Source organism: Pleurodeles waltl, chromosome 6 (assembly GCF_031143425.1).
Source record: "Pleurodeles waltl isolate 20211129_DDA chromosome 6, aPleWal1.hap1.20221129, whole genome shotgun sequence".
NCBI lineage: Eukaryota > Metazoa > Chordata > Amphibia > Caudata > Salamandridae > Pleurodeles > Pleurodeles waltl.
In genome coordinates, this window is record NC_090445.1 from 1094532815 (window position 1) to 1094548945 (window position 16131).

Here is a 16131-nt window from a genome sequence, read left to right on the forward strand (position 1 = left end):
ACATACATTTCCAGATCCATTTAATGCATGGACAACATTTTTGCACCAGACGGTAGATTAGATTATACGGTGAGTGCAGTAAGACCAAAGTTAGGTGGAAGCCGCCGCAGAAGCTTATAGTCTAGTGGCCCTAGAATTTTTTCATTTTCGCTATTAAGCATTACAGTCACTTTGGGGACATTTGATTGGCTTTGACACCTAACTGCTAAATGAAACATCAATATAAACCTTAACAGAACTTAATGATAAATTTAGCCATAAATTAAGTTTTAAGACATGGTACTTGGGGTAAGCGGTCGTGTATTATTGACTATGAATTTAACAGTATATTTTAATCCTTTTTATTTTAATTTATTTTAATTGAAAAAGCCCAACTGAAGGGCTGAATCAAATGCCATGGTGGATATGTAGAGGGTGTGGTGGGGAAATCGAGCCATTTTTAGATAGTGGGCCTCTTAAGAAGGTCTCCAGGTTTGGGACCTTTAAGCTGCCCCAGCTGGAGTAACCAATGCCCAGGTACTGCTAACTTTGGAGGGTAGCGTCTTCAGGGAAAGTAGGAATAATCTTGAGGTTTCCCTTACAAATGAGGAATTACCTGTGAATTGGTTCTGCTAGTAATTTCACATATTTGGTGGGTGAACTTGAGCAGAATCGGACGACAGATAGGTGACTGATCATCAGAGCCAGATAAGAAGAAAGTCAGTGCTGCCCAACCCTCAAAGGCATGACCAAAAGCATGCGGTCAAGCATACATTTCTCATGAACGTATGGGGTGGCCAGATTAATGTGCAAATATGCGTCTCATAGTTTACTATGCCGCAGGGGCTCTTTATAATATAGACATAAGGACACGAGCAATGCCTCAACAAAGCTGCCTACAAAGAGCTGAAAGGCATTAGGGTTTCATGTATTTTCATCCTGAGAGAACCTATTCCATCAATGCAAGTTTACTATCACTTTTTGGACTGAGTCAAAACCTATTCGCCTGTGTGTAGTGACATATTGACCGTAAAGAAAACAAGAGAAGATGCATACAACCCCTACCTGTATGGAAGATTAATATAAGTTTTCAACCTATCTCGTTTTGTGAACATTAGAAGACCGACATCTCTGATCAAGAAGCAGAAAAAAGAACAAATATAGGGAGATAGCATGGTCCTTTAGTAACATAGCATTTCCTACCGTCTGTATGCAGCATCAAGCCACTGTAACTTACCAGTATTAAATGTGTTGTAAAGATGGCCTCATACAAGGTAATCTGATGGGCCTATACGTGGACTGCCTTATCTTCAGTATCGGTGTACTGTATCTATCCAAATGGATGGTCTGTCATAAAACTCTATGCTGGAGAAGGGTTCATGGTGGCTCCAATCATCAGAGGCCACCAGGTCTGCAGCAGAGCTGACGCGATAGTATAGAGTTCTAGGAAAGGTTCTGCCTTACTGCATGGCCCAAGATGTTCTAGGCCTTACCTGGAGCTGTACATGGATAGAGAAGAAGAACCAGCTATTGGTCAGGATTGGTTTCTGAGGGTAGGAAGTCTAATGATCCAGAACAAAGGGGGGTCACCACTCCCCCGAGTCAAGTGGTCTGCTGACTTCACTAAAATCTTTTGGAAGGAAGCTGTGTGTAGTGCTCAGACTCTCACTGAACCTTGCCTTTCGCTCGGCTGGCTGTTCCTATTGGGCAGCATCGTGGGAAGAGGAGTTTATATGATGACGCTAATGCAGAGATTTTTTTCTGTTTTGTGCCTATAGCCATGAAGTGAATAATTTAACGGATATGCCTTTAAACATGGATAGGCTGCACCATGTGCAACATCCTAGATCCCTCAAGAGTGCCTCGGGAGAAAAGGGATCCTGCAGGCAATGCTTTCATTTTACCCCATGCACACCTAAATGTGGAAGCTAGAGGCTAACTATTCTTCAACTTATCTTGTGCTATCCACACTTGCTAACCATGTACCACTTCAGCAGAGGCCGGATTCTGCCACCTAATAGACAGGTAAGGCTGTTGGTCTGTGCTTTTATCTGCCACTGGAAGAGGAACCCTTATTTCTATCTCGTCTTACTTTTTGGGACTGTCACCTGCTGCCCAGCCACTCCTTGAACTATTCCTCATTGACATTTGTCTGACCAGCCATCATCAACCCTTATGGTGCCCCCGCTCAGTATTATTGCTTACTTCCTTGGGCAGGGATCAATGTTGTTTGCTTGCTACCTACATAATGTACACATTTGAAGGTTTCATATTGTATTGCAACATTTATGTAGTGCTTACTGCCCCTATGAGGGGCAGTAGAGTGGTTGTTTATGTGGGCAGTAAACTACACAATGTAGGGTGTCTTGTTGAAAGCGTGTTATCTTTTTTTATAATCCTATTAAGCTAATTCTGTTGTTTTGTTTCACAAGTGTCCCAAGCCTGGTGTTCTCTTTCTTTGTAGGTGTCTGTTTATTTCTTTGAGCAAGTTCATATTTTGTACGGACATTATCTTTGGTAGTGAGGTACACTCTCCTTTCATCCAGCAAGTGCGCCTCTCTCTTGCTTGGCCCACACTATAGCCAGGAGGACATAGTTGTGAAGATTCATGTTTGCAACAACCACCCAAGAGCAGTGTACAATCTGACATCACTCAGTTATTTGACAATGGAAGGAAGAATGGATGGGCTAAACCTGCAGGGATTCGAACCCGTGAAGTGCAGGTTGTACTGAGAGCCTGTCAGGCTCGGTTCAGGGGGGTGGGTGAAACACAGGACAGACAGAGCTACTATGCACAAAGGTTGGAGGTTGAGATTGGTTGCAACCGATGCCCTGGGGTATATCCTACTGTGGCTCTGCAAACTGGCCAAGTACAAACCTTCCCACAAGTTAGGGAGGACAAGAAGTTACAGGCTTCTCAGGGTGGTATTGATGGAGTGCATGTCCTCAGAGCGCAACAATCAACAACTACAGTTACTTGAATGTTCAGCCCAGTGCTCATCCTTCAAGAAAAATACAAGTATATTCAACCACGCAGCGGTATACGTGTTGTGGCACAGTAGGGGAGGAAAATTTAGGGTAGGGCTGGGATGTCACAAGGAGGTGGCAGATGGGGCTTTTTCCCCCAGACTACTCTCATTTTACAGCACGTTTTAATACTATAGCAGAAGGCCTTACTTGTTACTAACCTCCTTTATGAGGCTTATGAGGCATCACCACCAGATGTCGTGAAATACTCTATTTTCACTTTTGCTAGGTTAGGTATTCCTAATTGCCAGTTATTCTTGGTTCAGAAATACAAGAAAAGCCCTGCAAAAGTTTTACTCCTGGCCCCACTGAGGCGTTTGACATGCCTGTGTGGGATGGCTGAGGCTACTTGTGTGTTTATACCGGGGTTGGGGGGGTGTTTGTCAAACCAGTTCATGTGGGAACCAGGGCAGAATTTTCAGTAAACATTTTTTCTATAAAATCTCAATAAAAACATTTGAACCTGAACAGTACTGGGCCTAGTGATGAGTCTTGTAAAGCTCCACATGCTAGGTTGCATGAAAGGGTTTCGGTGCAACATCTCCCAGCGGTAGGCAGCTCCTTTGAATTGAACTGAACACCCTCGAAGAGCACATGGGGCCAGAAACATCCCCAGAATCGAGAATGGCCATCAGAAGAGGAACCAGTATTGCAAGGTTGCATAGTTATTCCCAATTTAAAAAAAAAAAAACCTTGTAATTGCATGGTGTGCATGGCTGCAATTATCTCCAGGAGTGGGGGACTTCGCCCCCTGTAATTTCAGTACCCTTGTACCGTCCAACTCGTAAACAGGCCTTTCCAGCTTAGGTGATTTCATTCCTAGGTCGTTGCAGATCAGTAAAATGTGCCAAGTATGCAATCAATTTAAAGTATACCAGAACCTGAACAGTTAAAGACTAGGTATGTAGACTTCCGGCCATTTAAGAGAAACTTTGGCATCAAAAATGAAGGACTTGTCAGGGACAAGCCCAATCTTTCATGGTACTGCAACGGAAGAAGATTAAACGTCTTTAGAACATGGGAATTAAACTTTTATTCTGATCCTATACATAACTCCTGATCCAACTGTGCAGAGTTCATAGCAGCATTTTCACCGGAGGCCCAAGACCGAAACTATTAGACAAATAATCCCAGCTGAGGGCCCTCCCTTCATTGGCAGATGTTGAGAGCAGTGTATTCTCGCCACAGCACCAGGGTTTTAAATTTATCTTCTTAGATGCCATAGAAATAGGAGCCTCAAAGCTTTCCTAGAAACTAAAGCTACCACTTGGCTCACTTTTGATGATCACCTGTACAACGTAGCCCTTCAACACCTATTTTTGGAGTTTTTAGAATTCCACATTTAGGGTTATGATTTATTGATTTATGTTGAGTTGCTTGGAGTCTTACACAGGTTCCAGCAGAACTATAAGTCAGTAATATTGTGTTTAACGAGCAAGGTCGAGATTACCACACTGGCTGTGTGGTTTCTATAGAGGTGAAGGTGTGGGACCCAGCAGAGATGTGTCAATTAAGACTTAAAATGGCAAAATGGGCAATGACATTAGAGAAGAGGAAAGAATAAGTTTAGCCAGGAAGACAATAACGGATGTGAGCATAGACCTCAAGTTGTCAGATGTGAATAAGTCATTGCTTCTCAATACACAATGAAGAAATGGAGAACAGAGGAGCTTACATGGCCAGCCCCCGATTTAGAAATGGGTGAAACAGTGCAGAATGCAGCGGTGGACTTATTGCCACCAAAGTGACAGTATAATGGTGGAAATTCATCAGTGGATCCGTCTGAGATTTTAGCACTTCTTGCTGAAAAAAGAGGGATTTCCTTTGTAATTCAACTTTATCCATCATCAGTGCAGTAAACATTAAGCAAATAACTCCATTCATCCTTCTCATTTCAAGGGGTGGAAAAGTTTATTCCATTTTCCTGTTCTTTTCTACATGGTTTTACCTTACCCTTTTTAAATACATGGCTACAAGGCGAGGAATAAAAATGGAATCCTGGAAACTTCATTCAACCCTGACAGTGTACAACTTGAAATATCTGTGGTTAGGTGTGAAAGAGAAGAAATGATGAAATATACCAAATCTAGAGCACAGCAGAAATAAAGATACTCAATATTGGGTGGAGAAGAGAAGGTAAGTCAATTCACCATTGAATCCTCAACACGTCACAAGATAATAATGCATCCTACAGAAGAGGTAAAACAGATGAGCGGCTATCGAAGTGTATACAATGGGATGTACATTGCTTCTGATGTCTTTTGGGGTATTTCAACCTATGTGTTACTCTTAACTAATTTGAATAGGGTGGTGAGATGGGAAAATTATTCAGGCTGAGTTACATATTTTACAGACTTCAACAAAACAGCATTAACAACTTTCAGGCATGTTTCTTAGATTCCTGTTATATGGTCTACCATTGCATTGTCAGACTTGTAGTTACACGTTTTGCCGTTTATTTCCATGACATGATGGGGTCCAGTTCTAGGTCTGATAACCCATGTTGTCAAGTTCCAAGGTATCATGATCATACCAGGTATTCCATTTGGTAATGTTTACTTCAGTGCACGTCCTGATAGTATTTTTCTTTTTCTGGAGATTACCAGAGGAGTGAGTGTAACAGTTTCAGTTTCAAAGAAGTTCAACTTTTACATCCTAACGTGGTTGTAGCCCATTAATAGCTCTTTTCACTGTATGTCTGCCTGTGGTGCATGTTAATACACACTTATGATTAAACAAGCAGCAACACAGGCAATTATTGTGGTAAATGTACTAAATGTGATTTAATGCGTTAGCAAATTAAAGACGGAAGCAGTGGCTTTGCCAAATCACACACACATTCAACATTGGAGTGATTTAAGTTGTTGGTGTGGATTCAAAGGACACACAGTTTTTCACACCCCAAGAATTTGAGGGTGAATTTGCAAAGGACTGTGGGTTTGCAGATATCATGCACAGAGGTATTAATGCCTGGGGGCAAGTTATGTTGGCAAGTGGAGGGAGATAGAGCATAGGGGGTTGTTGGGAGTGGAGTTAAGCTTTAGGGATCGGAGCTCTAGGAAGAAGAAGGCGGGAGAGAGTCGCAGTGAGTGTAGCTTCAGTGGCGCGAGAAGGGTGCAGCTCCTGTGCTGGCATGGCACTTCATGCTCTGTAGGCATATCAGTGAGAGGCACAATAGACAATCAGATCACTATGTCACTTGGTTAGAGCAGACAAATCCCAACATTTCGTCGGATACGAGGAGCAATTTCCATTAGTACTTTACAGAACATTTTGCGCACTTGAACACACTTTTATGCTGGTGAAGAAACGGACAGTGGATCATTTGCAAGCAGAGAACTCACATTGTTGGGTAAGTTCGATCTAAAAATAGAGGCATATAAAAGGATTCAGTGGAGTTAGAAAACTAAATCAACATAAATTCAACAAGAAAATCATTTGCAATCTGTAGTGCATGGAATACTACAAAAGACCTGTCCTTGCCATTGTTTTCCTGTTTTTCTCCCTTTTCTGCCCCTCTCTCCCGCTCAAAGTCTGATTACAAAAAATAAGGCCCATATTCATACTTTATGACGCTGAACTGCGCGAACGCAGTTCATCGTCAAAAAGTTTACAGTCGGCTAGCGCCATACCAAGACGCTGGCCGGGCGTTATATTTATGGTATGACGCTAGCCAGTGGTAAGGTTCGGCTACCGTCATAGAAAGAATGCTAGCCGGGTGCGGGAGGCGTAGGGGGAACAGGGGTTTTAGCGCCAGAGGATGAGCGAAAAAAAGTGCCTCTGCCCAGACTAGCATCATTTTTTTATGTTAAAACCCCATGGACATGACTCCTATCTCAGTTAAGACAGGAGTCATGCCCCCAGCCCATGGCCATTGGGCACAGTGCCATGTAGGGGGGGGTCATAGTTAGGCCCCCCATGCCACTTTGAAAATAAATTAAAAATACTTACCTGGACTTACCTGGGATGGGTCCCCCCATCCTTAGGTGTCCTCCAGGTGTGGGTGCGGGTGGGTGGGTGTGTCCCTTGGGGCAGGGAAGAGCACCTGTGGGCTGTTTCCATGGTCTCTGACCATGGAAAAAGGCACACAGGTCCCCTAAAGCCTGCCCATACCGAGGTGTTAAATAATGGCGGTAAGAAGGCTTAGCGTCATTATTTAAGGCCCTCCTCCTCCAATGCGTGATTTTTGCATGGGAGGATAAATAAGGCGCTAGGGCCTTGGAGTGATTTTTGTGCCCAGGAGCGTCTACCTTGCATCTCATTGACGCAAGGTAGTTTTTCGCAGGCAAAAAATGACTTTAACTCCAATATTTTGGCGCTAGACTTGTATTAATATGGAGTTAAGTTTGCACCGGATTTGCGTAAAAAAAACGACGAAAATCCAGCGCAAACAGAATTAAATATGCCCCTTAGTACCGGTCCCCAGAAACCGCGCCCACTACCTGCTATCACTATCACAAATTAAGCACTGGAGCTGCTTCCAAGTTGTGCATAGCTGCCATGCCATGCCCCACATTTAGGCAGACCTATCTTATTGGTTAACAGTGTGCTGGGATCTTTGAGCACCTACAATTTTAAAAGCGAAAGTAAAAGTAATCGAATGCAACCTGAGACCTACTGTGAAACATACCTCTCAGCCTCCCTCCTGAATGCACTGGACTTTGGACAGGAGGCAGAAGAGAACTGAAACAGTCATGTCTGGAAAGGGCGGCGGTCTGATGAGAGATGTACAGTTACTGGAAATGGTAAATGGAGTGTTGCGTCCTAAGTTTGGACGGAAGTTGCGTTCAGTTATTCAGTGGTAACTTGTCATTTAATTCGATTCTGCGATTCCATATTGATTTTTCTCGGGTATACAAGGACCAAGCTGTAAATGCTACAAGCAGAGAATGGAGGTTGAGTTGTTTTTCTACAAAACAATGCAACCAATGAACTAAAAGACAATACGTAAATAGTGGTGTCAAAGTGCATACTGACCTGTCTCTGATTTTGCGATGCAACCTATATATTAATAGGTCACATCGTATAATGTTCAGTCGTAGGGCGTTACAGAACGACCTGCCTAATAAATATGAGTTAGGCAGGTCGTTATTTGAGACCCCTTCCCAATATTTACATGCAGAGGAACTTACAAGGAACAGCAGAGCGCATCCCTGCGTTTGCATTACCAGAAGGGAAACACTTGTTTTGTAAAAAAACACGTGATGCTTAAAAATAAATAAATACAGAAAAGCTTCCCATTTGGGAAGTGCTGGGGGTGCAGCACTTTGCCATGGTCAAGTGAAAAACAAAATGTGTTCCGGATGCACAGAGGAGCGGTGAGGGAGATTTGGGGCTGCAAACAGATTCTTTTCAGAAGCTCAAACAGGCGATATTTTCTGGGGTAAAAGCTAAAAACGAAATCAAACAACACATATGTATGTTATTCCCACAAAAGTGTTATATGTTTCTACAATGTCGTGATGTTACAGTACCATACAGTATTTGCATTCCAAATCACATCAGCCTACAAAGAGTGCAAAACTAGGTAGCTATAAAGGACCTACACTTACAAACACGTAACAAGATCAAGTCTAAAACTCTGCATCATGCACACAGTATACTGGTGAAAGGTCTTGACTGCCTTGTTAAACTGGCATACATCTACTTTCCAGCCAGAAACCTAAATTCCTCGCCGGTTCACCTGACCAAACAACACCAATTAAAAAAAAATAAAGTAGGCAGAAGATCCCTGGAGGTCTAGGATTTAAAATTAAGGAACAGCCTCAGCGGGGTGGGTGGGTTGGTTAATAAGTCCATGGAAATCCACAGAGGCGGAGTTCAGTGAGCAGCGGAGTGGCGCTGAATAAGCCCGACCCTGCTTATCACTTCCAAGTTCGGGCTCACTCAGGACAGGGCTGGAGGCAGCAAAAGCTGCCATTTCAGGCCTCTTGTGCACCAGCCTGCTCCATGTGCAGTCAGTGCACATAGGGCAGGTCGGTGCACAAGAGGCCTGAAATGGCAGCTTTCGTTGCCTACGGCCCTGGTCGGAATTCAGGCCCGGGCCGTAGGCAGCAAAAGCTGCAGTTTCTAGCTTTCGTTGCCTATTGCCCTGACCTGAATTCAGGCCAGGGCCATTTCAGATGATCTTTTCTTGTGCACCAGTGTGCACATAGGAAAACAAACAAGGACTTACCTGGGTCCTCGTTCCCAGGGTTTCCTCGTTGCCAGCTGCCTGGCTGGCTCTCTGCCTCCTGGCCCCGGACCCAGAGCTGCTTGCTGGGCCGCCAGTGAGCAGCTTCACGCCGCAGGTGCTAGCAGAGTTTTTTTGCCAAACTCCATGCTCCAAGCGGAGCAAGGAGTGCCAAAAACTCTGTTAGCTCCACCAGCGGAGCGGAGCTCACCTCCCACCCCTAATTAAGTCCCATGTCTACACTGTGCTCACCATGGCAGCAACCAAGCTTGTAAGTATTAGGTACTTCTCACTGTCATGTTTTTCTTTTTCTGTGTAGGTGCTCTAAAGAAAAACATAAATATGTTAACACAAAATTGCAAAATACTACACAAAAAAGGCCTCAGTGGAATCTTCTTCCTTCTCTCTGTATTATAAGCACGGCTGGAGAAAAGGCAGTGTAAGCTCACCTGATTGCCCCTACGTAAAAGTGGGGAACGGATCTAATTCTAGAAATACCCGTTAGGACTGGAAATGCTTAAAACCAGCACAGGGACTGAAAACATGAGGGGAGAATGGCCAGGAATAAGGATGGAAGATGCAGGCTCACATTCAGAGAAAAACACAAAAAATTCTGGGGATGATGAAGTTACAAGTGTGCGTGGTAGAACATAGAATCCAAATATCCTACACATCAGAATGAGCGATTAGATTATCTGCAGCAGTTGATCAATCTCACACAGACACTCACATAATATTTTTTCTTCAGGATCACAAGTTTTTGTCAACTGAGGTGGCAGTTTTTTAGCTATTCCAGTGAAGCAGGTGAGGGAATTTGTTCATTTGGTCAGTTCCGATGCATTCCTCCAAGAGGGATTAAGATTTACTTGCACATTAAGTTACCAAAGGTTGTTCACCCAAATGCACAGTAACTTATAGATCAGACACTGCTGTAATACTTGAGAGGTCCTCTGAATTTTAAATGTAAATTACTTTCCTTTCCATAATTTTTTGAGAACACTGGCTGGATCTCGATTTACTGATTGATATTGGATAGTCTGTTGAGTTCTGAGTTTCTAACCTTGCACCACTTCCCGCTGGGGGCACTAGACAGCTCAACTATAGTACCATTACATCAGTGCTAAATATGTACTTGGCACTCTGTTTTGTATTCACCATGCAACATGAGCTCATATACCTCAGTGCTAGGACTGCTAAAAACGACCCCAGATGGTGCTTCTATTTTTATGCTATTTGTAATTGCACAAGCAGAATTAAGTGCAAATACTCATGCTGAAAACATTACATATGAGTTGAACATCTTTTACAGCGCACAACATCAGTGCTGGAAGTAGGGGCGCTAGGGGTTCTGCAGCACGCCTATTGTGCTGGAGTTCAGAAGGAGACTGACCAATAAAGATGCCTCTACATTTTATGTGTATCTTGTCACATTTGCTGCAAGTTCCAAGGCAAAGATCAAATATCAGGCAATATCTTTAGACAAATTGATGCTTATTCGGAAACTGGAGTGTACTTTTTGTTCTCTTACTCCAAAGTGAGAGGATTTTTTTAAAGTGGGACAATCCTGCTAAGGTAAGGCAAACAGAAGGAAAGGCTGTAGAAGGCCAGTTTTGTTTTCACACACAACATTTAAATAACATGAAATTACCTGTAGCACATATTCCAAATTATATCATCATTTAGGAAAGCACAAATTAAGCACTTTTTTGTAATTCTGACGTGTAATGAAAACAAAGATTTTTAGGATCAAAACAAATCAAGACTCTTTACTTTGTGATGCGCAAATGATAAATATTAATTGGAACCCAATTTCCACATATATTAATTGTGAGCTATATATTTTTTACCAGTAAAACTGACACTGTATGTCTATTCAAATTTAGTGTCCATTTCAAGGTAAAATGTGCGGGAAAATGACAATACACTATCTCACCAGTGCTCCAAAATGCACCACCAGGCACATACAGCACCCTTACCACTCTCCTGCTGAATAGACATAGAACATTTGCTACACTTTGTAAGAATTGGATCTTTCACAATCCCTATTACTGTAGTGATATAACATTAGTGACAGCACCACCATTCTGAAAATTGTTCCAGCATCACTGGCATACACTGTAGAACATAAATTATTTCTTTTTTGTTGCATGCATTAGAAATACACATCCTCTGCACAGAATCATTAAAGCACATTTTTATGGATATTGGAGTAACTCCAGATTTACCATAGCACCTAGAGTGTCCTGTTGCACTCATATATGCCTTCCAAGATAGCACATCCTAGCAATTATGCCTATTAAAAGCACAAGCAGAGTGATATTACGGTTGTGCGAGGGTCACACCTTGTTTAACAGGTGTGTAATGTGAGCTATCTTCATATTGCCTTCCCAGCATGCACCGATTCTATACTCCTGAGGCAATCACGATTCAAGTCAGCAGTGAACTGAATGAAACACCTTGCTTACATAGAACATTGTGTCAGACATGATTTAGTATGCAGAAGAAAATGTGTTGAAAATAGTGAATAGGGGAAAAGGTAAAATGCACAACTTGCAATCATAGACAGCATAGAACGAAAGATCATTGAAGCTTTACTACTTAGAGTAGAGCAAATTATGAATAGTGACGTATAAACTTGTGTTAAGTAGCACTTAATCAGCTCAGGGGACACCATACTGTTTTGAGAGAATCAAGGAAGAAACGTCATCAGAAAGAAAGTCCATGGGTACAGAAACCAAGCAGAACTCTGCTACTAAATGAAACCATTAGATTAGGTGTACTGAAAGATCTAGGAGAGATTCTGTGAAGCCCACTAGAAGCCTCCTGCATCCTGTTTAGCCTTTATCTTCTGGCCAAGTGACGGTATCTCAGAAACGACATGCCATTGCTCATCATAACAGCAGTTGAGTAAGGGAGGCATCAAACATAGACAAATACAACAGTCAACACATCTCCCTTCTGTGGAAGCCAAGAAAACCTGCAATTCTAGAATAAAAAAAAACAATCAAGACATATCCTTGAAGCACAAGTTATCTCACCCAGGATATTACACAACCAGGCACAGGACTCCCCTGATCCAAAATCTGCTACCCAAAAAAGCACATACACCTAATCTAGCAGTACAATAACATATTATACTCAAAATAGACACCTGAAAATAATAATTGGCATCTTTGACTCTGCTTATGGAAACTTGCAATGCAGCAGAAACGGGTGAGGCATGATATGATATGGTCTATGGTACAATCTTCCTCTCCCAACCAAGAGATCTCTGGATAAAAACAGTAGCTGGTATTGTACAGCGCAGATCACCCACAAAGGATAAATCTAATTCTAATAACGGACAAGTATCTTTCAACTCTGCTCACATATACAGATGTAAACAGCAACAAGGTCTCTTTCAACCCCCACACAAACGAATCTTGAAATAAAAACAGATGAGAAAAGTAAAGGAAATCGTTTCATTCTGCTCACCCACCCAAATGGAATCTAGCAACAAAAATAGCAATTTCTGTCGTATAACCCTACTTACCAGCATAAAGGGTGTTCCATAATGGAACTAGTAGAAGCTTCCACCACCTCTCACCAATAAAACGCATCTTGCAATCTAAACAATAACAGATTTCTTTCAAACTAGCATAGAAAAAGAATACATTTCAGATGTAAAAAGCATTGTGCCTGATTGACAGGCATCTGACCGAGAAGTTACGTAGTGTAGTGTACAATAGAGACATTGTAGCAATGCAACAGTTAGCAGTCATTACAAACACACGGGCCTCTAAGTTTGGCTGGAAGAGTGCATGGTTATAGAATAATCTTTGTGGTAAGATTTGGATGTAGCATGAATGCTGAACACGTTGCTTGTCGTGCTGCAAATAACTTTCACTATTGATATGTTTATCAGCATCATGTTGGTCCTAAAACCTATGCCTTTACTTCTTTCCTGGCAGGTGACTTGCACTGTGGAGTCGAGAGACAGAAGCCACACATCCCAGGTGAGGGGTGCTCTTGCGGAACGATATCCAACGCTACGGTGGAGGGAGCGGTGAAAGAACTGGGGTGTCAAAGAAAGCTCTAGTCAATTCCTGGTGTCAATATCTTACAACTACATAGCATAACTTGAAGAGGTGGCTGCCTGATGAAGAGCAAGACTTGCATCATTTTGTATTTCAAATGTGGCTTCCCGCATCTTTTATATCATGTTTTGTTGTATTAGAATGGTGTGCTCTCAAGTTTCCTGTATTCTTGTAAATCTCAAACATTGTGTTTCCAATTTAATATTAAAATCCTACACCATATAAAAATGGGAGATACCTCTCTGTTTTTATTTCTGGTGGTCAGATGACAAGTTCCTGAAATATCAGTGAAAGTGTCGATGTGACTTCCAACCAGGAATTGATGATAGGCATCCTGAAAAGCCATGTTTAAACAAGCATCTCCTTTCCTGAACTTAAAACAATGTAATTGCATAAAACACCACTTAAGCAACTGTGGGAAGGGAACCTTCTAAATGAATTAAGACTTTAAAGCAGGTGAATAACCAAATAATTATTATTGATTTTATATATGTAATTATTTGATGATGTTTCAATAGCATGGATCACTTTTGCCATCAGAGTATTATATTTAGATGGAACAGAAGCACTAACATGCTACTTTTTCTAATTTTAAATATTGGTCTTTAAGTCCGATTCACCAAGCTATTCACTCCAACACATATGCACATATAATATGAAAATAATGTCTCCTCCACGCATGCCAAGTGAGGAACGACTGATGCACTTATTTTAAAGGTGACATCGCGTTTGCTTTAACAAAAAAAAGCACAACTTTAAACTACTACCAGTTACATGATTTTCTTTTGTTTGATCTGTAGCATTTTAATGTTTAGCCATTTCCTGTAGGTATAGGGTGTGCTGTAGATGATAAATATTAGGAAGTGTGATAAAACACCAAACACATTTAGAAACAAGAATAACATGTAGTCATATTAACAAAGAATACAGAAAAAACTCATTGCACAGGATTTAGCATGGCGTGTTATTACAATTTATTTTTGTCACTTGATTTTGTCCACAATGAAATAATCCAATAGATTACTTTCTAAAAATTAATGAAATATGTAGTCTGGTTAGATAAAAAAAAAAATGAGCTTGTCTATTGTTGGTTACTTTTTTAAAGTTCTCTTACAAAAAAACTCTTTTGTTTGGCACAACATAGACGTGGTTGTGAAATGTACATTCTAAATCAAGATAAATTGTTATTTTGGTTTGCTCAAGACATCTTTCCTTTTTGTTGATAAATCAGGAATGTATAATGCGAACCAAATCACTTTGGTTCTCCTGTAACCCATAACCTATGTTCAGAAGTATCTTTCGCAATATGAAATGTGTGGTTTGCTTTCTAGAATTGTGTATGTAGAAAGTGCGGTCGTAAATTTTGTCTGTACCAAGAAGTTAATAGTAATGTAATTAATTTTATAAATACATAATAAATGCGGATTTTTCCTGCAGCCATTGATCTACTCTGTCTTCTTCTTGTACTGTACTATATTGCAAAATAACTGCGACGTAAGATCATGAGCCAAAGTGTAGGGTCCATCTACAGAAGCAAGGTTATCCTGAGAAGGCTGAAGTAGACTTTCTTAGACATAATCCTGTAGGGAACTACAGAGAACTGTTCTTTTGCCTTGAAGATGCAGACAGTGACTCACAAAGTACTGGACACCCGATGTAAACGTTTGGATGCTGTGGTCTGAGTATCTGTTTTTACAGTGTCTCCTCCACGCAACCCCAAAATACTACTTTCAATTGATGGGCCGCAAGATGTCCCAGTTCGAGAAGTGTGAACAGATGCCATGTCGCCCCGGGGAGGCGTGCTTCTGAACGCCCAAAGGTACATCGCAGAGCTGCTGTGGAAACTGGCTAATGAATCCATTTTATTATTTCTTCAGGCCTGACTTCCTCCCGTGATACTCAATGCTGAACAGGCCTGAAAAACATATGCAAAAGGTTGGATGACCTTTACTAAATTAAACCTGACAGACAGATTGTAATGCAAGGCTTGCTTCAAAGAGACACCTCACGCAACATGCATTGCTTCATTCACCCAGCAACATACAGACATCTGAATGTCCACATAGGTCTGAGGAAAGGTTATGAAGAAGCTGGTTTGGTGATGCCTTGGAAAGTCCCAACTGTCTGAGAAATGTGCAGGTCACGCTTGTGGTCATCTTGTATCACTCTGCCATCATGAAATGTTGTTCTACTGTAATTGGATAGATGCCTAATATATGTGTAACACCATACATCACTTGATCAACATCACACCATGTACTTGATGAAGAAATTACCTCTTAGTTGTTCTGATTGGATAATATATTTTCAAATTTTTTTGGTCTTCTGCAATTGAGACTGCTTGGACTTGGCCTCTTTAGCCATCAGTTCCCGTGCACATATTAAATTGTCTTTCTTTATACTCTAAGGCCTGGCTGGTCTCTAGTTTTGTTCTTGCTCTGAAGGAGGCTTTAACATCTAGGTGAAGGGATGCATGTTTCGATTGACGTTCTCCCCTGCCTGGCTCCCAGCTGTTTGGGGAGGCCCCTGCACCTGTGGTTTTCCTGCAGTACTTGGAGAGGCCCCTCCCCAACAGGGAGCCAGGGCTGTGGTGGGTATCTGTCACTTCTTCAGTCACCTCTTGTTTTGCATTTCTCTGGTGCCCGTTTCTTGGTTTTTGTGTATACTGCCTTAAAAGGGGTGGAGGCTGTGCACCATATACATTTCTTTATGGAGTTTGGAGTTCTTGTGATATTGATGGTTTCTGTTCCTCTGAGCCAGCTATTCTTTCTAGCTATGTTTCTTTTATGCCTTCATTGGCATGCCGATAGCTCTGCTCCCACCCCAGTGGTTGCTCCGGACTTTCCGTTGGTGGCCATTCGTCGGATTCTGGAATTT

General features: G+C 41.8%; 1 protein-coding gene across 1 annotated transcript in view; it reads left to right on the top strand.

Annotated features, from left to right (window-relative positions):
* Positions 1-14698, top strand: part of LOC138300599 (L-threonine ammonia-lyase-like) — a 168845-nt gene extending 154147 nt beyond the window's left edge. The window contains exon 12 of the mRNA XM_069240192.1: positions 13129-14698. Within this exon, the coding sequence (XP_069096293.1) occupies positions 13129-13227 (99 nt within the window). The 3' untranslated portion in view covers positions 13228-14698. The remainder of the gene's footprint in view (positions 1-13128) is intronic.
* The last annotated feature ends 1433 nt before the right edge of the window (positions 14699-16131 follow it).